Raw genomic sequence first — 25563 nt, 5'->3', positions numbered from 1 at the left:
GAGAGTGGGCGAGAGGAGGAGGAGATGGGTTGATAGGGTTGTCGCTTGGCCCACAGAAGAGCCTTGCTGAAATTTTTCAGGTGATCATTGGCTGCAATTCGAAAAAAATCTCACCTTTTTTGGATTTTTGATATGAACAGCTAATACTTGATTAAGTTGGTAGTTAAGTATGTAAGAATTTGATATACATTGTCTTAGGTATTACTAAAGCTGCCGCTTTTTTGCTTATTATGTCAAGTATTAAGTAACTTGATTTAAATTGTTTTCTCCTGGATTGAATGGCTTATGAGCTTTTGGGTGTCTGCAGCTACTTATTTGAGGTGAGGCAGGTAATGCTATTTTCGAAGTATACATCATCTGTATCTTCTTTCTTATCTTAGTGAATTTATTTTTGCGCACCTTAGTCTTAGTTCATCTGGGTGTCTTAAATAGTATATATTCCTTGGTAATGGGAATTTTGATGATGTGATTCTGGGTATGGCAAGAGGCGGCAAAACCGCGTAAAAGCGAACATTTGGAATATAACTTTGAGATTTCAATTTTTAAGTTTTGTTTGTCTTGATATACTGGAGCATACATTTTTTTGTCTGTGTTGCTTGGGCAGATGCGAAGTTTGAATATGGAATCTGATGTGCTACTTGCAGTTAAATATTTTAATGTTTCTGTGTGGCAGATTCAATTCTTTGAGGAGAATATATCTGCAATTTTCCTTCTGTATAACATTTCAGTTTTCTATTAGATTTTCCATTTTGATCCATGTGTCAGCAAACATGTATGATGTATGTGCAAAAATTTATTCAATTTGAAGACTCCTAAGCAATCCATTAAATGGCGTCTTTTCTAGTACACATCAAGTAGTCATTTGTTTTGTAATTGTTAGACAAATGGATCGAAAATATTCAACATTATAAATTTTTTTTGTTCACATAGGGTTTACAATGTGGGCGAGTGGGATGGTATGGATTACCTGTTAGGGTCCCTCATGATGTATGGGAATAATAAAGCACTATGCTACTTATATGGTGGGTGTGTGCGCACACGCGTGGGTGGGTGTTTTTTTTGGTGTGTGTATTTGTTAGTCTCAGGTATACAATATTTAAAAGCATGAATTCACATGTTCAAACTTCAAACTTTGAGAATTCAACTACATAGTTCCAAATGTTTGTGGCTGTTATCTTGTTATATTTCCGAACCTGTAAGTAACTACTTTCTGAGTCTTAGCCAAACATTAATTGCCTAGTCCAAATGTTAGTGGCTGTTATTTATTTTGAACCTGAACTCGTATAAAGTTTTGAGTCTTATATTATAATCATTAATCACTTTGTTTATGAAGGCAATATTCTCAGACGACCAAAATTAATCATTTAAAACTTGGCTAAATGGTACTTAAATACCATGTTCACTATCTTTACACTTAAATACCATAAGTTGTAAAAAGTAGCATAAAAATACCTGAAGTTGTCCACCGTTAGAATTAGGCTAACACCATTTTGACAAAAATGCCCTCCATTAAAATGGTAATAATAAATTGAAGGGGTAGGTAAAATGGTAATTAAAGCAATAAATAAGTACAATAGTACAACAAAATTCCTATGGGCCAAGTATATGGGAATATGCCTCGGAATATTCTAATACTCATTTAACAGTAGGTAGCAATGTGCTACTTTTTGACAACTTAATGGTATTGTTATGCTAGTTTTTACAAGTTTGGGTATTTAAGTGTAAATGTAGTGAAACAATAGGGTATTTAAGTGTCATTAAGCCTTAAATTAACCATGGTATTTTCCATTGGCTTTGTTTGAATCCGAGGTCATAACCGATGACAATCTCACTTTGAGGATATGGGTCCTTTTAGCTGTTGGATTTATGTCTGAGATTCTCAACTTCATTTGCATTCAAAGTACAATTTATCATCTAAATTCATTTACCCCTTTCACTGCATGTGATTTGCGGATTCTTGAGAAGGAATCAAACTCTGATAAGATTGCTAACAATGTTTAAAAAAGCGGAAGCGCAAGGTGAAGTGCTAGACCCTTTGATAAAACGAGGCGTAAGCTTCAAAGCGTGAAGCGTAAGCTTCATGAATTTAAATATTTTAATTTTAAATTTGTAAAAATTATGAACATATAATATATAGTGGTGTGATAATTACAAGTATATATATTCATGTCTTGATTAGTAAATAAGAATTAAATATGTGAAGTATAGAAATGAAACATAATAAAGTAAGCTACATGCATAACTAAGTATTTTATTTATAGTTAAATAGCCATATTGAAAATATGTAGGGGCATTTTAATGTTAGTCAAAGATCCTTTTATGCCCTACTATCTAGTCTTCAACGTGTGCTTCAAAATAAAAGCACTTTATGAAGCGCGAAGCACACACTTCAATTATGCTTTAAGCGATAAGGCGTAAGCTTTAAGGGATAATAGGTTCACTCCTGAGTTTTGAAGCGTTTACCCTTCACTAAGTTGTGAAGCGAGTTTCAAAAAAGCTTTTTCAAACACTGATTGCTAATTACCAACTCCAAAGGACCAAAGCTTTGCTGTATTCTAGAAATGTATTTTGCACCGAAACGTGTTAGTAGACTCGAATCTCCACAGAGGAAACTAGGAATTTAATAAACTGAATACATTATTATTTCCTTCTTAATCAGATCCATTAGTTTCAAAAATTCAATATTTCTTGTTGCCCCTCCATTCGATTGAAGTTGGCTGCAATAAGCACTAAAGAGATTACACGCTTCAAAACCCAAGACATTCTTTATTTATTTTAACAACATAAACTAAGTTAACTCCATTGGTTAGGATCTTTAAAGGTGGACATAAAGAAAATGATATGAAGTAGCGAAATGAGTATACCTGGTAGAAATAAGTAGCGAAGTAGGCGCTTCTGGTGGTCTTGCAGCGTGTTCATGTGCAGCAAATTCTAACACTTGATTTATGAAATTTTTTTAAGACTAATCATAAGTAAAGAAGCCTTAGGAGTGCCTTTTTTAAGTTTAAATCCAAGGAATCCGAGAATACAATTTGTGCCCACTGCCCAGTAACTGGCCATTAATACATGTTACAGAAGGCACCAGACTGTATTTAAGCCCACAGTATTAGTTTTCTCTATTAAAACAAAGTAACCAAATTTAAGCTATTTAACAGGAGGTAACTTCTTGAATATAAAAATATACTTAGAATTTGTGAAAATATGCATGGCCTACAATGAAATAACCATATAATATTGTAGTACAATAAATAGGATACCCCGAATAAATAAAAAGAAAAATCTGCTGCATGAAAATAACAAATTTAAAAACCTTGCTATATAGCAACATTCATAGTCTCTTAAAGAACTTGTTTTTTGATTAACCACATAGTCATTGACTTTACCCACCCAACTTGCACGTACCAAACCAGTTCAATGTTGTGCAAAAAAGTAGATACATTAGTATACTAGGCTTCTCTGAGGATGCGGTTTCATACATGCATATGTTTTGGTATTACTTTTATGATCTATATTTTGGTAAAATAAATTAAATCACCTTGAATTGTGTATTATTTTCAATGTTACATTAAACGCTGGGCGCTTCTAGGCGTCGGATTTGGGGCCCAATGCTTAGTCGCCTAGGCAGGCGCCTAAGCGGTTTCTAGGCGTTTTTTTTCTTTCTTCATTTAAGTGGTGGTTCATTTAAGTGGTGGTTGATGAGGTTTTCCTGAAGGTTGGAGGAGGTAGTGGAGGTGTTCATATTTGGTGGTTAATGGAGTTTGGTGTAGGCTACGACACATAAAATCACAATCAAGGCCTACAGGGTGCAATCCACGTAAGCAGACAATGCTCACCTAAACCCTCGTAATATCTAGGTGGGCAGCCTAAATACCGTCTAGATGCTAGTTAGGCGGCCTAGGTACCGCCTAGGCCTAGGCGTACGCCTAAGCGGACTAGGCGAAGGTTTTTTAAAACAGTGATTATTTTAATGACATTTAATGAATTATCTCGCAAATGATGCTTTCTAAATGTGGAATTCAAATTAAATATTTGAAACTTATTATTAGTTCGTTTAATTTCTTTTATCGCAGTTTGAACTTTTCTTTAGTGTTTCAAACTGTTCTTGAAAAAAGGAATATTAGGGCCATCTTTTATAGGTAACTTATTTATCTTAGCTGCATCAATAATTACAAAAGAAAAATACTTTTTTTCCTTCCATGTATCTTTAGTTTGTCATGTTTTCATCTTCAGATCAACTCTTACCATGTTGGTATATCATCATATAAGTGCTAATAAGCTCTTTCGTGCAATTTTTTGAGTCCAATCTCAGTCACGACACTTTAGGTTGTTCTAAAAGAGTAACAAAAATACGCGTAACTAGTGGAGCCTTTTCTTCCCTTTAGTTCTTAGTGTACTCTAAAGAGTCTAAACTGAGTAAACTCTAAACACATCTAACTATTTGAGAGAAGTATTTAGTATCACACAATTACTAAATAAAGGTGTTCATACCATTGATGTTGGAACAAAGCCAGATTTTGTTGCTCCAATGCCTTTGTTATGTACTCCATGCTACTGTGAACTGTGAAGCTTAGCCTTGAGCCTTAATTAAGGAGTTCGATTTAACCAGATAATCACCTAGACCAAAATTTCTGTGAGGCATTGGGACTTCTATATGCAACTTCATCATGAATGGACAGATTAAAATTAAATAGGGTCTAAAATTATCTCCAATACTGTTTGCTTTACTTAAATAAAGAAATTTGGTTTACCTAAATAAAGAAAATGACCTAGAATATGAACAAGCATACAGGAAACCAGATAATACAGATGGAACCTATGATTCTCGGCTAAGTAACAATAAGGAAACATGGATGAGGGAAGAATGAAATAGGAGAGTTTGTGAAGAAAGAGCTGAAATGTGAAAGGTTGAGCGAAGAAGTGTAAAAAAGTATTGATGGTTACAAGTATGGGACGACTGCTATAATTTCTTTCCATACTATTTGTTTCATATATTTTCGCTGTTTAGAACGCCAAGTAAGTTATTGGCTGAGTAACTAGCGACTTTAAGTTTTTAATAGTATTAGAATCTAAATGATGGGCAGCAATAGCTCGGTGACAAGAATCATTACTTTATGCTCATAGAATCATAATAATCAGGTATGCCTTTTCTCATCAAAATAGATTGAGCTATGGATTAGATAGGTCTATGAGACGGTTTGTAATATCTTCCTGACAGATTTAGCTAGTCTAAGTCAGTGTTAAAAGACCAGGAGGGTCTTTGCGGTGGCACCAAAGAAGAAGAAGGATAATATCCTGTTCTACAGGGTGCTGCTAAGTCTTTCACTTAAAAAAAAGCCACCTCATAAATGCCTTGAGGATCGTGTGTGAGGCATACAAGTCCATGAGGCATATATGAGCACATGACTTACCTTACTTGCGCCTTTTACACGAGGCATTTGCCGGTTACACTAATATCGACAGATGAGGCCATCCATAAAAATCATTATACAAATTTCAAACTTGTCATTCATGTGACTGTATATGAATATATGTACATGTTTAGCAACTGTAAAATTGTTGAATAAAACATTATAGAGATCAGTAGGTTATTATAGATATATGCACCTTACATTGTCATTCAAGCATTAAATTATAAACTTATTTGTCATTAGCATGATTTGGATATGTTATAAATTTAAGGAAGTGTGTCCATCCAGTATCCGAGAGTCCATTGCATGTGTCACAAGTCATCTTCTATGAAGTATGCGTGAATAAAGCCTTTATGTCCAATTACCTTTTTAGGGCTTCCTAGATTCTCATATCTGAATCTTGCCCTGTACCATGACCTTTTTATTTTATTTTTAATTTTAGCTTAGATTCCCTTCAACACTTGTTGTGTTTATCTCTATGTTGTTTTCATCCTGCGACTTCCCTGTTGTTATCTTGTTGTAACCGAGGTCTGAAATATAGCTATACTGATACATGTTTCTCTATCATATCAAATTTTAAACATGCTGATCTGACTTGGCTGCAACCTAGCAATAGCGTTGATGTTGGCCAGTAATGTCAAAGCATTTATATATTGGAGAAAACAAAATAAGAAATCATTGATTACAATGTTTCTGATTAAATTGGCTTATTTCATGTACCAACAAGTCTGATGAGAAATTGGCAAAACCACCTAACCTCCCGAGACCGATAAAGTAAAGGCAAACCAAAACTTGCAACTGACCTCGAGATCTCAATCTTAGTTACAACCCTTCTCTCACATTTTCCAGTTTTACATTCTTTAACTCTACGTACCTTACATTCTTTTACCTACCTTTCATGCAAGATTAGAATTGAAGAACTGTTCATTTTTTATGTTTATCCTAACTTTTCTTTGTGAAGAAGCATCTGGGTCTCCATATAAAAAAGGATAAGCATAACCTTTCTTAGATTCTCATACATTTCCTTTCATTTGACTGTTACTTGCCTTAATTTGACTGTTACTGTTTTTAACCTTAGTGTTATAACACACGGGCAAATAATCACAAGACACTGGACTCAATCCCTTTCTAAAGCTATTATCCTGTGTTCTTATGGTGAAATGTTGCTGATGTTCATTGCAGGATGATACTGTTAGAACCACTCCAATCCTTGAGTATCCATCTCGTCCAGCAAATCATAATGCATTTGACAGTGGTGAACCAGTACGTTCTTCTGAAAGTCATCTTACTTTTCATAATGATACGGCTTCTCCAGGTGGGCTGCGACTGAGTAGAAATGCCCAGAATGTTGTTGGACTTCAAAAGAGGGCATCTCAAACTTTTGCGTCTGTTTTGGCTTCTTCTGTTTCAAAGAACAAGACACCTGATGCGCACCAAGTGGGAACGGCTTCTAGCCCTTCCCTCCCAAATGCAGGTGTGCAGCTGGGCATCAATGATCATCAAATTGACAATGGTTCACACTCGCCCAGTGGTGCAACATCTGACCGAGTTGACTCTACTGATCTTTTGGCTGCTTTATCACACATGAAACTGTCGGGCACTAATGCAGTGGATGCCAACGACATGTCGCACTCAAATCGCAATCGAGAAATTGAGGCTCAGCAGAATTTTTTCCTTGACTTGAGAAGTTCTCAGAGCCATGTTAAGCAATGTTCATTCCCAAAAGATTTGGAGTCACGACATTCGAGTGTCTCCTCTATCTCAAAATCAGCAATATCCTCTTATCTTGATTCCTCCAACAGCAATATAGGCTCAGCAGACTTTAACAACACAGTAATGAGGTCAAGTGCGCCAGTTGAACTTCACAGATCTCCTGTTAGTTCTAACTCATATCATCATCAGAAAGCTGCTACTACAAATGCAGCTGTTCCGAGCTATGGATTGAATGGTTACTCAACTAATCCAGTTTTATCACCAATGTTGGCGAATCATATTGGCACGGGAAATTTACCTCCTCTCTTTGAGAATGCTGCTGCCGCCTCTGCAATAGCTGCTTTAGGTGTGGATTCTGGGGTACTTGGCAGTTTAAATGTATCTACAGGATTACATAATCCTACTCGTATTGGAAATCACTCGGCTGCTGCTCTCCAAATGCACCTCGCTCATATTCAGTACTTGAAGACAGCAGAAGCACAAGCTGCTGCCAACTTCGTTGATCCATCCATAGAGAGGGGCTACATGGGTGGTGCTTATCTGGACTTGTTAGGAATGCAGGAGGCCTACCTCGGTGGTTTGCTTCAACAGCAAAAGCAATATGGTGCTCCTTTCCTAAATAAATCTGGGCCTGCTAGTCCTGGTGGTTACTATGGCAATCCTGCTTTTGGCCTGAATATGTCATTTCCGGGAAGCCCTTTAGCAAAGTCTATTCCTTCTTCTCCATTTGGAGCTGCCAGTCCTGTAAGGCTTGCTGAACGTAACCTACGGTTTCATTCTGATGTGAATAGTTATGCAGGAGGTTTTCCATCCAGCCTGCTGGAGGAGTTCAAAAGCAGCAAGGCTAGGTCCTTTGAGCTTTCTGATATTGCAGGCAACGTTGTCAAATTCAGGTATGCATAATCATATAAGAGTATTTAACTTTATGACGCTGAATCCATATGCGTTACTGAACTCTAATGTATAGTTTACTATGCAAAGATTGAAGAGAAAAAATAGACATTCTGAAAATAGTTGTCCTTTATATTGCGTTAATGATGTTTTTTAGACCTCTTAGCTCCTGCCTCATTTCTTCAGTCCCTTCCCCTATGTATCTTCAAGGGCATTGTTGTTGGAGAAACCAGTGCTGTCAATGTGTGGAATATATGTATATTAAGTGGATATAAAAGGAAAGCAAGGAATCGAGGCTTAAGAACAAAAAAGAAAATATCATAGTGCATTTAGCATATATTGCATTTCCACCTGCATCTGTCTTGGCTATCGAAGGATCTAAGTGCCGGATGTCGGATACACGATGACTAGGGAAAAATCATATATGGGATAGCGAATATCGGACCGAGTAAATTGCAAGTGCCCTAGTTGATGAAAATATGCATGTCTCAAGCTTATAGCAATGGCAGACTTATTTTAAAGGAATATTTTTTAGATATTGCCAACCTCAGAAAATTATAAAGCTAAGTTAAACTTGTTAATGGGGATCCACACATAGTGGTACTTGAACTTTTAAGGAATGAACATAAATAATAAATAAAGAAATAAAGAACCATAATGCTCTTATAATCATGTTTCATGTTTGAGACCTGAAATATCATATCTGGAACATGTCGGGCAAAATGTTGGGTAAACAGGATATAGGCTGAATCTACTTTATGGAATTGTTCTGAATGCTCAAAAACATGTTTGACATTTTTGGACATGCCAGGAACACTTTGAAGTTAAACAATGCAGCTAAGTGATCTAGCATTGGCAATGCACTGTTGTACCATACTGTATCATGTTGGTTGATACTCATCCCCATGCTAGTGCACTGGTTAGGTAAGGTTAGAAACTGCTTTTTGTCTTGGGTACTATTTCACCGTCCTATTGGGTAATGTAGTTTCTCATTGATATCATTGGCAAGAAACTGCTGCATCAGACTTTATGCAGTCCTGAATGCAGAGTTGTGCCATGCCCTTATCTTTCTATAGCTGTTTCTCTCCATCATGCGGGGAGCATGATTTTTTTACTTCTGGATGTTGCTTTTCTTTTTTCTTTCCACTGTTTACTAAGCCTAGTTATATTCAAACGGTTTTGTACATTCAGTGCTGATCAGTATGGAAGCCGTTTTATACAACAAAAACTTGAGACAGCCACAACTGAAGAGAAAGACATGGTTTTTGAAGAGATAATGCCTCAAGCTCTTTCGTTGATGACTGATGTTTTTGGGAATTATGTGATCCAAAAGGTATTATATTGCAATTCTTTTTTGTTGACTGCCTGGTAACCTTTGAGGTTCATTCTAACATTCTTCATATTTCAGTTCTTTGAGCATGGAAGTGCATCTCAGATCAGGGAGTTGGCAAACCAGCTTAGTGGTCATGTATTGGCATTGAGCTTACAGATGTATGGCTGTCGTGTTATCCAGAAGGTACTTCTAACAGTGGTTTATGTATATTCAATATACTCTGATTGGTAGTAGTCGCATTTTGCTCTCTATTAACTCCTTGAACGGCACTAAGCCACAAAGATAGTCTAGTCTATCCAATGTGGCTCCATAGCCTTTTTTGCAGAAGTTGCTAGATTCTTGGAACCATTATGATAGTTTAGCTTATTTTTAAATATTCTCTCTTTTAACGGATGGGTCCAGTGAAGTGTACAATGCCTGTGAAGGGGCCTGCTCTGGGTTTGACAATGTTTTCAATAAAACAATGACTGCTGGTGACCGTTGAATGTTTGTAGGACTGTTATTAAGATGTTTAAAGCTTGCAGTTTCCTAATGGCCTGCAAGTATTATGGTATACAGATAACATATTGAACAAAAGTTAGAAAACACGAACCTTGAAAATGTCTGCATTTAGTTAAGAACCCCCCTCCCTCCCCCCACCCCCCTTTTTTGCGCTTGTTGAGAGTTAAGATGTAGGCTAATGTAACCCTAAATAAACATAACTTTGAGTTCTCCCAGAACATTTTCTAGGAATAGGTTTAATATATTTATATCGTGAATTGGTTGACCACCCATGATTTTGCTTGAGCCAGAGAGCCCAAATCTTCAAGTGAGATGTAAGCCAACACGGTCATTGTGTCACTATGTAACCCTTCAAATCATTACAGTTGATAAGAGATGTATCTCTGACTGGAGATGTAGATGGAAGACTAATATGTATGTTGCACTTAAGTGTGGAGTGTGGACATTTATTCATCTGCTATCCCTTTCAGTCCGACGATAAATGAACTGATAATTGACTATATATATATAATTTCTAATTTGCAATTGAAGATGGTTCATGGAGGTTCTGTATGTGAAACCTTTGATGCAGGCACTCGAAGTTATCAATTTGGATCAGCAGACTAAGATGGTTGCGGAGCTTGATGGCCATATTATGCGTTGTGTACGTGATCAAAATGGGAACCATGTTATCCAGAAATGTATAGAATGCATCCCTGAGGACGCAATTCATTTTATCATTTCATCCTTCTATGATCATGTCGTAACATTATCGACTCATCCATATGGCTGTCGTGTCATACAGGTAAGTTTTGTTCTTAAACTGTGTATATGTCGTGTCATACAGGTAAGTTTTGTTCTTAAATTGTGTATATCTTCTATGGACATATGGCTGTTCCTTGGTCTTGTATGCTTCACTTTACTTTCTGGGTCTTATATGCTTCATTTTATGTTCAGTCACATGTAGTGGTTTTGTTGCCTATTACAGAGGGTATTGGAGCATTGCCATGATCCTGAAACACAGAAGATTGTAATGAATGAGATTATGCAATGTGTTTGCTTGCTGGCACAGGATCAATATGGAAATTATGTTGTCCAGGTTTGTGATTATTTGGAAACTCAGTTCATCTTTCTCGAAAGGCTCTTTCCTTAGCTTCTTTCTTCAGGAATGTTTTCTGGACTATTAGCATTTTGCTGTTCCATGATTACTGATTAACAAGCGTAATTTGTTTCTCCCCTACTTCGTATATGTGTGGATTTACTTTTATCTGCCTGGGTAGCCAACTGACATTAAAGTTTTGAGTCTTGTTTACATCCTCACTTATTATTGGCAGTTGTTGCTTAAACTGAATTGATTTGATCAGGATTATTTTTTTCTATAACTAGACATCATAATTGAGTCATGAATTATATAGTTTCATAAATTTGTTGCCTTGTTGAGTGAATCTTGCTTGGACATATACATATTAGAATGATTTCATGTAGAAATAGCTCCATGTGATGTCATATTGAGCACCTTCATCTAAGCATTGTAACTTGGCACAACCATCAGATGATTTTTCTGTAATGCACTCAGATTATAACCACATATTATTGGGGTTTTTGGTTTGATTTTAAAAGAATTAAGTGGCACTTTCCACAAAGGATAACTTCTCTTTTCTTTTTCTTGCTAGGCCCAAGTTATTACTATTATTAGTTGCCTTCTGCAATCTCTGAAATGAGGATTTGTTACAGTAAACTTGAGCACGTTCTGAGATTGATAATCTTACCATGTAGTGGTGAAAAGATTGAAGCAAGAGAATTTGGGGTAAACTTGAAGGAACATGAATTGAGCTAGTAAACATAAAAGATATCCTTATTTGATTTCATGGAATAAATGCAATGGATAGGTATTGAACTGTATTTTGAAGGAGCTCTATTGAAAAGAAGGTATACTAGCCATTTGGAGAAACTGGTATCACTACCCATCAGGGCCAGTGTGTGCTGTGATCCATAGTCGGCGAACTTCCAAAAGAAACTGTGTTCCAATGGTAAAGATGCACAGAATACATGAGCTTATTCATCTCGTATTCACTAGTAATCTTGAATTAAATTTACGTAGTTAGGCTTTAGTATAATCCTTTTGCCACATTGTTTTTATTTTATACAAGCTATCCACTCATCTTTTCACAGATTTCTCCTCTTGTCTGTCTTCTACGAAACTTAGATCTCTATATAGCCAGTTTAATATTCTCGTAGTTCTAGCTGAATGACTGCTTCTTGGAATATACCGGTGTTCTTGTTGTCAATGCTTTAGAGCTATTATTATGCACATAATATATACGGTCTCATTAGTACCATGTTGTCATGTATTTGATTAATACTTTCTTATTGTCAAAAGGGTTAAAACATCCATACAACTTGAGCATGTATACTTTACAGTTTACACAATATGCCTTTATGGATCTCAGGCTTACCTGACTTTTACTGTGGCAGCATGTACTGGAGCATGGAGAACCTCATGAACGGTCTGAAATCATTAAGCAATTAGCTGGGCAGATAGTTCAGATGAGCCAACAGAAGTTTGCTTCAAATGTCGTTGAGAAGTGTCTGACATTTGGTGGTCCTGTTGAACGTCAAATATTGGTGAATGAGATGCTCGGTACCACTGATGAAAATGAGCCACTGCAGGTTTGTTATCTCCTCTAGTGAAAACGGGAAACTAATCCTCTAAAGGGTCCTTTATAGAAAATAATATATGAGGAGCTAGGGGATGAAGACCTCTGGCTTAGCCCGAATCATGATGCATACATAATTAGCTATTAGTGCAATCACTACTGCTTGCAAGTGTAGACTGCATGGGTAACAACTGCACTGATAGGACATTACTTGCTGAACTGATAGATAATAGTGTTATTTGTATCGAGACTTGTGCTAGGCCGGTATCTCCGTCCCCTATTTCCCTGTATGATTTTCTATAGAGGGCCCTCTGTATGATTATTTTTTCAGTGAAAGGCATGACAACTAAATGAATAATTTAGTGAATTTGTTGGGCAAGATGATTAATGCTTTCTTACATTCTCTATTTGTTTTGGTTTAAGAACATATTGTTATTCTTTGGCTTATATCTCTCACATAAGAAAATAGTCCTAAATCTTCATAAGGCTTTTGTCTACACATTTCATACAGTTAATGTAAGATATTTCATTTGTCATTCTCTATGCATTGAGGTCTAAATCTTCCTCTTACACATTTCTTTCCATCTTCTTGATTCTCGAGATATATTCCTAATATCACCATCTATAAACATTATTTTTGTTTAGTTAGTGCATTTTAGAACTTCTTAATTCTTGTAATACAACTTTGCTGACACATGACATTAGCTACTTTGGCAATTACATTAGCACCTCAATCGAGAAACACATATCTGATCAGAATGCTTTAAATGAACTACCATCATTTGTGGAGAGCTCAATTTCTTGGTTTGTAGGTTCCTGATTACCAACTTTAAATGCATTGCAAAAGCCTTACTTATGATGCTTGTTCATTCTCTAAATGGTTGTCAGGCAATGATGAAAGATCAGTTTGCAAACTATGTTGTACAGAAAGTCCTGGAGACCTGCAACGACCAGCAACGTGAGCTGATTCTTTCTCGTATAAAGGTTCATCTAAACGCACTGAAGAAATATACTTATGGAAAGCACATAGTTGCTCGTGTAGAGAAACTTGTAGCAGCTGGAGGTATGTAAATATAGTCTTCTCTCTCCTTTTGGTATTTATCTCAGTAAATTACTAAATTCAGTAGTTCTATGTCTCCCCTTGAGAGGGTGTTTGGTAACCAGAAAGTAAATGAGAAATGGCTCAAACACTGGAAAGTGGCTCCCCTTTCTATTTTTCACTAGTATTTCTTGTGCACGCTTTGTGCAAGTGGGGTGTTAAAGATAGTGGTGGTTAATAGGGGTAGTTATTTGAAGAACACGGGATGGATGGAGTTAAAAGTAATAGTCTTTTGAGTTTTCCAAGCTTACCTTTTCATGATTCTTGATTCTTAAACTATGTGTAAATTATGAGGACATTTTATGGAATTATTAGAATTTGTGACTCACATCGGGGTAGAACACCAAAAAAAAAAAGATTTTTCTTAAATAGTAGTAATATATAATATATGTTTGTCAAATGAAAACTGACTGGACAGTAATTGGAAACTTTAGGGCGTCATATCATTATCGTAATCTTTCACTTTCTCCAGATCTTTAGAAAGTGGATGGAAAGTGAATTGGGTCGGAGAAAGAAATTAACTTATATTCTCATTCCTACCATTTCATGGTAAGCGTTTAGCCTACGTTCACTTTCCATGGAGACCGAACAAGCCATAAAAAAGGTAAATGTCTACTCAACTGTCACCTTACCTTCCTTTATTCTCGCTTTCTATCAACCAAACAAGATTTACAAATCGAAAGTCATGATAAAGAAAATAATTTTTCTTATACTTCTCGCTTACTTCTTGGTTCCCAAACCCCTCCTAATGCTGAAGTTAACTGAGAATTATCCATAGAAGTTCGCTCCATTTATGTTATGTTTAATTGAAATAAGGTCTTGATTTTTTGCAGAGAGAAGAATCGGACTTCAGCCCTCATATCCCTATTAGATGGTGTAGGAAAGTTGTACAGTAACCGAAGGCAGTGCGAGGGCGTTCTTCTATCTATCTGTCTACCTATATATCTATAGTATCTATGTTAGTTAAAGTACAAGCTAATCCAATAAAAATGTAAGCCTGTATTGAGAATTGTACATTTTTAGTCGAAGGCTATAGCAAATATTGACAAAGCTACAGGGAGAATGCAGTATCACATATGGGTGTAAAGGAACGGTAAAGAAAAGATCCTGAGGCAAATGGGGACTGTATAAATGTTGCAGTATCGAAAGGGGTCTGTTGTTTAGAAGCGTCGAGGGTTTTATGTTCTCGTAGAGATATTGGATGTTACAAACCTATAAACAGTTTTTTTTTTTTGTTCAGTTTAATCTATTTAGTTTAAGGTATACATCGTCATGTATATGGGCTTTCTTTGGACCGTTAAGATATTGGAGGTTTTGTACGATTTCCTAAATTTAGGAGGGTGTTATATGATTTACTAGCTTCAGGGGTTTGTTGCCAAATCCTCTTTAAAGTTGAAGGTGGATTTGTGAAGCTTACCTTGGGCGTTCACAATAATTTTGATGCCTTTAGAATGCTAACGAGTTCTTTTGACCCCTGAAATTTGAAGCCTGTTTACTGCAAAGCTTCTCTCTTTCTTACGTTCTGATTTTTTCCCCCCTCGGATGAAACCATGTATACTTATTTATAGCGACTGTTTTATTTTCCCATTGACTTCTTTAATGGTCTTGGTCCATTGTATTAAGGGTGCACCTAAGAATTATTAATGTAGGAGCATTAATTAATCCGAGAGCATCCGAGTTGTTATGTTTCCCGTTTTAATGATTATTCGGTATCTAATCCTGGAAGCATGAATGAGTGTACGTAGTAGTAGAAAACTACTATGTTTCTCATCTACATACGTACATTCTAACATAATTTAAGAGAGGTCATAAATCTTAAAGACAAAGATAGATGAGCTAGAATGCTTAAAACATGATTGGAGCAGTTCCTTTCATGATAATCAAAGCTGTGTCTTGTTTATCTCATCATGTACTTTTCTTCAAGTATAGTAAGGCAAAGACGTTAAAACAAATGTAATCTTGGAATTAATACACAATAAATCAAATTACAGAGGGAGATCAAGCCCCTTGCCAACATCCACACCAATCATCTGAAGTATACCTTTGTGAAGTACCTGAAACGAAGAAAAGAAAATAAATAAATAAGCATGAAAAACATCAGCTTAAACCAAAAAAAAAAAAAAAAAAAAAAAAAAAAAAAAAAAAAAAAACAGAAAATGAACTCACCAACTCAACGATGAAAGTTCCGATGAGACCCATCATGCAAGCTCTAGAGTTCCAAACCTCTGCGGTCCTCGTGAACCCAAGGAAAGGCTCTGAGAGCTTTGGCTCCACTTTGGGCACCTCCACCTTTGAAAAATTCGAACACTACCCTTACTAATTTTATACGTAATAATACACGTCACGATAATGCACTTACAACTTTCTACTGCTCCTAATCAAAATATCGTTAATTAATTAGCTCTCTCTATATATATGGGAGATTTTAACTTACTCCTTGAGGAAGCTTTGCAGCTCTGACGGTGAAAGTGCTAATCGGCTTTGACAAGCTGAGAGCTGCAAGATTTGGTTTGGGTTTGAGGCTTCTGTGAAGGGGTTTTGGTGAGAGCTGGAAAGGGGATGAGGTGCTCGTTAGGGCTGGAGTCGCTGCCATTTTCTCTCCCTCTTCTTTGTCTGCGGAAGTGTTCCGCTCCTGTTAATCTTCTGGCGCGCTGTCCCTGGCCATTGATTTGGTCATCTTATCTTCGAGGAGAGTTTTTGTCTATAGCCCCTCCCTTTTGGCTCGACTTCTTGAAAAACCCTCGTGTACTGGTTTTGAACTGGGGGGGAAGGACAAATTTTGAAAATCGACACATTTACAAAAAAAAAATTGCAGTAATTATACCAGAGGTTCAAAGCTATATTTAATTCTTGTGACAGTTAGAATTATGAAACTTTGCATTATAAATGAATGTTTATTTGAAACATACTTTCACTAAATTATTTGTTTGATTAAAATTTCCAATAGCGTCAAGGGAATGAATGAACTCAAATAAACTGTAAAGTGCTTCATTATCGGTATTTTTTTTTTTTTGCATTTTTTTAAAGAAAATACCTGCTTCTAAGGTTTTTTCATATAAAATTGATGCTCATGTTTTTATTTTGTTTCATCATTATCATAAAAGGGATAAATCATGTAACAGGCAAAGCTGAAAATTAGAAAATGGAGAAAATTGTTCGCGCACCGATTACTTCCAGTGCCAACGTCAACAAGCCAAAAACTAGAGGATTAATTTGAGCTTCTTTGGATACGGATATATAAACTGTTTGTGATCAAAAGTCAGTGATATTTTCACTATATTTTTGACATTAAATAGTATATTTTAAATAATTATCAGAGGCAACAACGTTGCCCCCCAAAAAAAAAAAAAAATCCCATAACCATTCCCCTTGGTGGGCTAACAGTGGATGAACAGCCGAATCCACAACCCACGCACGTGTCATCCTGATTTCGCACGTGTACCAAAAGCAGCAAAGCACGTGTGTCAAGAAATCGGGAGGTGGCGCGAAAGCCTCGCTAACTTCTTCGGCCCACCATGTTCCTCTCTCGAGCCACAAAAAGAAGGCCTTTCCTTGCTAGTTTAAAGCCCGATGCAAATAATTCGAAATTAATTATTTTGCTAAAACAAAAAGGGAAATTAAGAAGAAAAAGAAGAAGAAGCATGCAGGCTACAAGGGTTCCTAAAGAAGAGGCAGTTGATAGAGAGGGGCTCAAATATGTTGAGAATCCCGCTGGTGAAAAACTTCTTCTATCTGGTAATTTTTTTTTTTAAATTAGTTTTTCTTAGCTTTTTCTATGTTTCGGCAAAGTAATTGAAAATGGTTGAGGAATTGATCGATGTGGAGTAATTGTTGTGCGCAGCGGAAATTTCGGCAGAGTTTCTGGTGCACAATAAGAGAGAAAGATCGATAAGAATTCTTGTTTCTCAAAGGGAACAAGAATCTGAAAGCCTAATATCCCATCAAAGTGGGATATTTGCTCTTCCTCTCGTCAGCTCTAGGACTGCGCGTCGAGGGATCCTAAAACTATTACAATGGCCACAAACTCAAACAATCAATTTTACGTGGTTCGGCAAACTGCCTACGTCCACGGGGCAAGGAGGGGGAGATCTACTATTAGAGAGAAATTACAATAGGTTTACAATCTCACAAAATAAACCCTCAAACTAACTCTCTAACTTCTCACAAAAGACTCTCAAAAGAATGCAATAACCCCTCTCAAATTCGGCTCTATTTTTCTCTCTCAACACAGCCGTCTTTTCTCTGTTTTTGCACTCTGCACACAATAGCCTTTTCTCCCCTTTTCGTACTTGCACCCTGCTTCACGCTGCCAAAGAACAAAAGAGAAAACACTCTTTATTTCTCCCTGCACTCCTACACAGCACGCCGCCCCAAGTACAAAACTGGTTTTCTCCCACTTTTGCTTGCACACCTTTGCCCTAGGGACTTTTGCTATTATTTATAGCAAGTGAATCGGGTGGGCCTAGCTAATATCCGGTGGACCTAGCTAATATCCGCTGGACTTAGCTCTTCATGGAATTGCTTTCACGTGCACTCTTCACGCGGTTTCTTTCCAGCACTTGCACACTCGTGGCCCCCACAAGAAACACGTTCACAATTCTCCACCTCGGTGAAGTTTTCCCAAAACTGAGCCGACACCAACCAAACCAAATGCCTCACTTGTTGTGTCCAGTACACTGTGAAACAATTCACGATAACAGACTCAATCCATAACAAGTCGAGACCCCAAATGAGAATCCGAACACTCTCCCAAACGTCGATGTCTACTCACCAAATCGATCTCACCCCCATCAAATAATCCAACCCGGCTGCATCATAAAGACTGCCTACGTATCCTCTTGCCCAAGGAATCAAGCCGAACGTAGTTCACCCAAATGGCCGCTAACGACCTCAATCCAATAGAAGAGTTCGCAACCCTTCTCTAATATCATCAACTCTGCGGCTGATAGCACCTCCAATGGCCTCAAACACCTCCACCTGAGGTGAACCAATGGCCATATCCAAAATATGTCTGCCAGCTGCACTCGATTCAAAACCTAATTCATCATCTGCACATAAATCCAAATGACTCCCACGCTGTGTCACCTCAGCTGGAATCCCAACCAATGCAGAATGATCTGGAGTAATCTTTACCCAATGTGGAGTAGCATCACTCTCCACCCGCTGTGATACCTCTAAGGTCTGTCCAAAACTCTCCACCTGCTGAGAGTCAATTGGCTTCCTCATGGAAGCCTCAACCAAAGTGACACTACCAGACCTATCTTCCAATGGAGTTTTACCTCCAATCACAGCAGTTGACAACTCTTCAATAGGATGACCCAAATATGTCGAAGCCTCTGTCCAGAAACTTTTCTGCAGACCATTGCTTGACAACAAACACCGATCCTCCTCCAGCAAGGCACGGTTCTCCAAATTTGTCACCCTATCTAGCTGCCCCAAGATTTCCTTTCCAACGAAGTGTCTCGCAATGCCGTGAGCTCGGCTCCAATGCAGAAACAGGTCCATCTTGTACCTCCCAAGGTCCATCTTGTACCTCCCACCAGAATGGAGTACCTTCACCTTTCTGTCTATTACACACTTCTTCAATCTGTTGGAAACTACTAGGACTTTCTCCAATGGGGATTTGGTTGCAACCCAAACACGCCTAGAACAGCCACCAACAAAGGAAACCAAACTCCTATTACCTCCCAATAATGCCCCCTTGGAAGGCCCCCAAACATCCACGTGAACTTCTCCAGAACGACCCTTAGCACGGTGAATAGAGGTGCCACACTTCACCTCGGTCTTCTTGCTCACATCAACATGTTCACTGGACTTCAAACTGCAGGTCTTTGCACCCTCTTTCAATCTATGCGAGGAATCAATACTGGAATGGCCAAGCCCCAAATGCCGCAGTCTAGTCGAATCAACAGAAGTCGTCAGCTCTCCACCTGCCACTATACCTCCAGTCAAGTAATACAGGTTATTTCTCCTGACGCCCTTCATCAAAATACGAGAGTCTCTCGCAATCTCGAGAACCATGTCCTCAACACGAACCTTCAGACCCTCTCCAACCAAAGCTCCAATCGAGATCAAGTTCTTCCTCAAAGAAGGAACATATCTCACATCGTTTAACTCTCTAACAGTCCCGTCAAACATCTTTATGCGAATTCTTCCTATCCCAAGGATCTGGCATGCACGGTTATCAGCCATGTACACCACACCACTATCCACCAGCTTCTCAAAACTGGAGAACCATTCCCTTCTAGGGCACACATGATAGGTCGCACCACTATCCAACATCCATTCAGATTCCTCCGAATAGCTATCTGTAGGACTGATAGAAAGCGAATAAATAGAAGAGTCAGAATTATTACCATCCGATACGATGTTTGCTTCTGATGATGGTTGCTTCCCTTTTCCCTTCTGCTTATTCTTCATCCATTCGTCGAGCTTTGGGCAGTCTTTCTTCCAATGACCAGTCTCCTTGCACCAAGCACACTGATCTTTTCCAATTGTAGGATGCCCTACTCTAGACTGTGACTTCCAATTCTTCCGGTTTGGATTCTTCCCTCTTGCGACCAACGCCTCTGCTACCGACTCAGTCGAATTCTCCTTATCCTTCTTCCGAAGCTGATAATTCACCAATGCAGCAGTGACCTCACTATACGAAATGGATGCCTTCCCATTAATAAGAGTAAGAACGAAGGTCTCATATTCCTCGTCGGGCAAGGAACTCAACAACAGCAACGCCTTGTCCTCATCTTCAATCTTGACATCCACATTCGCCAAATCCGCAAGAAGCTTTGTGTAGTGATTCATGTGATCTCTAATTGAGGTTCCCTTCTTCAACTGGAAATGATAAAGTCTCCTCTTCAAATGCAAGCGGTTCTCAACACTCTTTGTCGGATACTTGCTTTCGAGAATCTCCCAAATCTTCTTCGCAGAAGTCTCATTCATCACATCATATTTTAGATCTTGAGTCAAACAAGACCTAATCACACCACACGCCGTTCGATTCATCTTCTTCCAAACCTTCTCTTCAATCTCATCTGGCTTGCCATCTAACTCCAAGGTATCCTCCAAATTCTGCGCGTTCAGCGCATCCAAAACCTCGCATCTCCATAATCCAAAGTTGTTTGTGCCATTAAATTTCTCCACATCTATCTTCATAGAATGGATATTCAAACTCTGAATGGTCTTCACGCCAGAAGCACCGCCCTCGACACCCGAAGCACCTTCTTTCCCCGACATCTTACGCACCAACGAACGAAGAATAGATCCAAAACTAAAAAGATAGAGTCTTTACCAAAAGATCCCACCTTTATCACCAACGAAGTCCTAAACGGGTTTCCAAATTGATCTACTCCTCCAACCAAACCCTAGATCTGGAATCTGGTCTCTGATACCACTTGTTGTGCAGACTCTCAAAAGAATGCAATAACCCCTCTCAAATTCGGCTCTATTTTTCTCTCTCAACACAGCCGTCTTTTCTCTGTTTTTGCACTCTGCACACAATAGCCTTTTCTCCCCTTTTCGTACTTGCACCCTGCTTCACGCTGCCAAAGAACAAAAGAGAAAACACTCTTTATTTCTCCCTGCACTCCTACACAGCACGCCGCCCCAAGTACAAAACTGGTTTTCTCCCACTTTTGCTTGCACACCTTTGCCCTAGGGACTTTTGCTATTATTTATAGCAAGTGAATCGGGTGGGCCTAGCTAATATCCGGTGGACCTAGCTAATATCCGCTGGACTTAGCTCTTCATGGAATTGCTTTCACGTGCACTCTTCACGCGGTTTCTTTCCAGCACTTGCACACTCGTGGCCCCCACAAGAAACACGTTCACAGTAATTATCTGGAACAATTAAAAGAATTTGTATATGAGTTAAAAAAGCAAGATGTAGGTGAGATGGTAACCAGTATGACAAATTTAGGAATCGAATTGTCTACATTTTCGCTAAACTTGCACATTTTGGTAGGAAAGTGTAACAACATGTTCTTGTTTATCTCTCGATATCAAGCTATGACAATGTATTTTTTGTATTATGCTCTATACTTTTATAATAATTGTCGTAGGACTTAAAACTCTAAAGTTGCAGTGAGGGTTAAGGGCCAAAATTACGTAGTCTTAACATTCTCACGTAGCTCACCGCTCACGTACGTTGAGGGATCTTTCATGGGCCGAAACATGGACTCATAAAGCAATTTTTTTTATTTATTTAAGTATGCTCCCTAAATTCATGACCAGTAAGATTAGTAAGATTTGCAAGTTGCTCTGATACCATGTTAGAGGACCCTACCATTGCACATACCTCTTACACATAAGTCAATAAATTGAAGAAGGTCCTCAAGCAAATATGGATTTCAAATATTTACATTAAAATGCAAATGATCTAATCTTCATCAATTTGCTACTCACCTTGATATGCACACATGAAGGTGGGGAGGCAGCACAAACACGTTGGCCAGCACCTACGTCTCCCATCATCAAGTCCTCAAGCCACGAAACTAACCACAGTCACAACCACGAGCATGAGCACGAGCACGAACACGACCATCACTACAACGAGCTTGAACATCACCACAAAAAGTCGGTTCTAGCAAAGGTGAAAGAAAAGGCGAAGAAATGGAAGCAAGTGCTTACCAAGAAGAAACATGGTCACGAAGGCGAAGGAAACATGACTCCAATGAGTCCAATCAATTTGGATGTAGATGACGAGGGCATAGACCAAGACCCCGAGTACTACGGCGCTCCAAGTAATCATCTATACTCATTTATTAATGTCTACATATATCTTAAGAGGGGTATTTGCGGATGCACCTCCTCAATTCATCCCTATTCTATTTTTTTAGCACATATCATTAAAAACATAGGAATGTCCTTGGCAAATGTCTAATTCTAACCATAATGTGATTACCACTGAAAGAGATCAAAAATCCTCAAAAAAGTAACCTCGTCTGAAAGCCGAGGATGTAAATGATAATTAAATAAAGGTTGACAAATAACCCCCTTATCTATGCATTCAGTAGTAGATAACCCACTTCAACTTATTTATTAGCGCTTTGCTCCTCTCAGTACGTTAGGAAGAGGGGTGTCACATGCAATTCTCTTGCCAGAAATGGCAATCCAGGGATCCTAAGGGCTAATAAGGGGGTTATCTGCTAATGAGAGTACATATGAAGGGGTTATCTGCAATTTACCGTAAAATAGCATAGGGGCGATTAGTAACTATGTCCTGTAGTAGGGGTGATACATCTGCAAATAATCCTAGATTACACTATCTATGCATCCAAAATCTTCTATTTTCTATACATTGATACATAACTCACAGACATGCACGGACGTACACAATCATGAAATTTATGATTTGACACAAAATTTCTGAAACCAGTGTACGAGTCCGAGACTGCACCTAAGATGTATAAGGAGCGAGCCCAGCGGCTTCAAGCATCAACTCCAAGTCCTAGAACACCAACACCAGTCCTTGATCACTCTCCAAAACCTGTCCTTAATCATTGTCCAGTGATCGATCTTCGCCCTACCACTCTCGTCGAGGCTCCTCCAACCACACATTCTCAAGAACCAAACTCGACATTTCATCATTCTGAAGCCACCAGCGAACCCAAGCTACATCACCTTGACTCATTTAAGGAATCATCAATGGAACTCAATTCGATGTTTCCTGCAAATTCACATACACTGGCGACAGAGACCAAAGTGAAAGAGGAAGAGACTGATAATGTAAAAATTAGCAGCAAAACAATGTCACAGACTGTAACAGAAATTTTAGCACCGGCATATAATGCAGTATCGGATGCTACCAGTAAAATTGCTGCAACAATACAGAGCCCAGTAGATGAGACAGGAGCAAAGATGATGTGGGATAAAGGCATATCGGTAAAAGAGTATTTATTGCAAAAATTGGAGCCTGGTGAAGAAGAGAGAGCTCTTTCTGAGGTTATCACCGAAGCCATCAGTCCGAAAAAATTAGGAGAGGAACTGAGCGTTGTTGAGAAAGTAAAGGGCGCTGTGTCTTCGCTCCTTGGAAAAGAAGAGCAGCAAATGGAGAATCAAGAAGTCAAAATTCATCGAACATCAAGGCCTCTCTTTAAACAAAGTGAGGACAGGTCGATTCTATCGCCTAAAGACTTATACCAGCAAGCTTCAATGGCTAGAGATGGTCATGGAATTTTGAGCACGGGAAATGCACATGCTCATAAAGTTTCTATACTAGAGCCGAAGCATGGTCGTGGAGATTCATCACCTCTTCCAGTCTCGACAAATCCTTCCGTGGTGGTTCCAGTGTCAAAAAATTCATCAACCATGTCAATGTCTATGAATCAGCCAGCAGTTTCGGTGTCAACTGTTTTGGTCTCTACAAACCCTCATGCAGGTAAACATATTTTACAACTTACTTGATGCTCAATATGGTTTCAACATAGAAATAATCTTCACTCGAACTTGGGCAGAAAATGCAAACCAATATGGATTCAGTGGACATATCCCCATCCTATCCGATCCGATATATATACAGCTGTGTATCCTGTCAGATACGGATATGGGTATTAAGTATCAATACCCCGCCGAATTTTGAAGCTTACATCTTTGGTTGGGCATGGATACAGATAACAAGATCCAGATATTTAAATTTGGAAACAGATATATTTTGGTGATTTAGGATTCTTACATAGATGTGATGCACACTTGTTGCAGGCTCTGATTTGAAAAATTTTATTGCATTTGGAAAAATTTTGTATCGCATCCTATGTACTTTCGAGCCTTACGGCTTTCCCTTGCATCTGAGATGCGTTCGTATTTGTTTTCCTCTCATCAGACCAACATTCATATCTGATTTTAGCAAATATATCTGATTTTGGCGAATATGGCTATAGGTTTTTCTTGTTAAATAGTGATATTCCACTGCAGATGTAGTTATTCATAATTTTGAGCAAAATAATAACGTTTCTTAAGCTTTTTCTTCCATTCTTTGTTGCAGAAGTTGAAGAAGCAAATGGAAGGAGACTCCAACCAAACTGAAGACAAGTAAAGATAAAAGACATTCTAGACCTCTGAATGATGCCAATAGCGGGCTCAGCATATATTAGAATAGAATGGATGCAGCCATTTATCCAAGTCAAGCTTCAGCCTGCTGTCTTGCTTCATCTACAATTTCCTTTCGTCAAGTTTATTTGTACTTTGTATATGTTTGGTGCAGGATATGTTGACTTTTTTTAATTCTAGTTACGATATTGTAATTGGGTTTTACATAGATGGATACATCATTTTGAATAACACAGGGAAAAAAAAATAACAGTGTATAAAGTTAAAATCTATGTATCCTTCATTTATAACAACCAATCCTCGCTCCATAATATATTTGGAGACTAGTGCTTGTACCTTTCATGTCGACTAATCCTAAGCATCAAATCCATTGGTGCAGATTTTATCTAATGTTTATCTTCATGTTTTCGGAGTAGTTATCTGTAGAATGCCGGCCAAAGCTTATTGATTCCACATGTGCAAGTAACCAACCTCCACCTGAACAATATATTAAACTAAAACATGATGTATGTATGTATAAAACTATGCTCATGCGTGTGTGGAGACCAATGAGACTAATGGCAGAGGAAAGCAAGAAGGTTTCTGGTCCTCAAGATCAAGAAGTCGTCAATCCAGGAGGTAACTCAATCTTTCGATCTATGCATGAACCTTTAATCCCTACTCTTTTAATTTGGTTTTTTTTATTAAGGAAAAGATTTTTAAAAGTGTAATCTGAGGGTGCTCTCCTTTAAAAAGAAACCAACTAAACATATATGAAATACAAGTTATTTCGAAAATAAAACCTACTTTACGATTCCTTGCTCAATTAATCATGAGCATATTTGTATCCGTATTCATGACCGTATACATTTATAACAAGTGTCGTATCCGATTTATATCTGATTAGTGTGCACCCCCTCAGAATCAGCCAGCATCCAGGACGCCATATTGGTCGGGGGC

The 25563-nt window shown here is 38.1% G+C and overlaps 3 protein-coding genes across 3 annotated transcripts in view; 2 read left to right on the top strand and 1 right to left on the bottom strand.

Annotated features, from left to right (window-relative positions):
- LOC109829564 (pumilio homolog 1-like) overlaps window positions 1-14912 on the top strand; it is a 16373-nt gene extending 1461 nt beyond the window's left edge. Inside the window, exons 2-10 of the mRNA XM_020396639.1 lie at window positions 6-80; window positions 6591-8014; window positions 9204-9345; window positions 9421-9528; window positions 10418-10630; window positions 10814-10924; window positions 12301-12495; window positions 13371-13545; window positions 14415-14912. Of these exons, the coding sequence (XP_020252228.1) occupies window positions 6-80; window positions 6591-8014; window positions 9204-9345; window positions 9421-9528; window positions 10418-10630; window positions 10814-10924; window positions 12301-12495; window positions 13371-13545; window positions 14415-14452 (2481 nt within the window). The 3' untranslated portion in view covers window positions 14453-14912. The remainder of the gene's footprint in view (window positions 1-5; window positions 81-6590; window positions 8015-9203; window positions 9346-9420; window positions 9529-10417; window positions 10631-10813; window positions 10925-12300; window positions 12496-13370; window positions 13546-14414) is intronic.
- Window positions 15435-16272, bottom strand: LOC109829842 (light-harvesting complex-like protein OHP1, chloroplastic). The gene is made up of 3 exons (XM_020396892.1): window positions 16016-16272; window positions 15748-15870; window positions 15435-15635 (listed from the first exon to the last, which is right to left on the bottom strand). The coding sequence occupies exons 1-3, from the start codon at window positions 16172-16174 to the stop codon at window positions 15567-15569; spliced, it is 351 nt and encodes a 116-aa protein (XP_020252481.1). The 5' UTR covers window positions 16175-16272; the 3' UTR covers window positions 15435-15566.
- Window positions 17193-24964, top strand: LOC109829841 (low-temperature-induced 65 kDa protein-like). Its single transcript, XM_020396891.1, has 4 exons — window positions 17193-17316; window positions 22002-22319; window positions 22955-23956; window positions 24560-24964. The coding sequence occupies exons 1-4, from the start codon at window positions 17223-17225 to the stop codon at window positions 24598-24600; spliced, it is 1455 nt and encodes a 484-aa protein (XP_020252480.1). The 5' UTR covers window positions 17193-17222; the 3' UTR covers window positions 24601-24964.

The sequence above is a fragment of the Asparagus officinalis genome, chromosome 2 (genome assembly GCF_001876935.1).
Source record: "Asparagus officinalis chromosome 2, Aspof.V1, whole genome shotgun sequence".
Taxonomy (NCBI): Eukaryota; Viridiplantae; Streptophyta; class Magnoliopsida; order Asparagales; family Asparagaceae; genus Asparagus; species Asparagus officinalis.
This window is presented reverse-complemented; position numbering and strand designations above follow the sequence as displayed.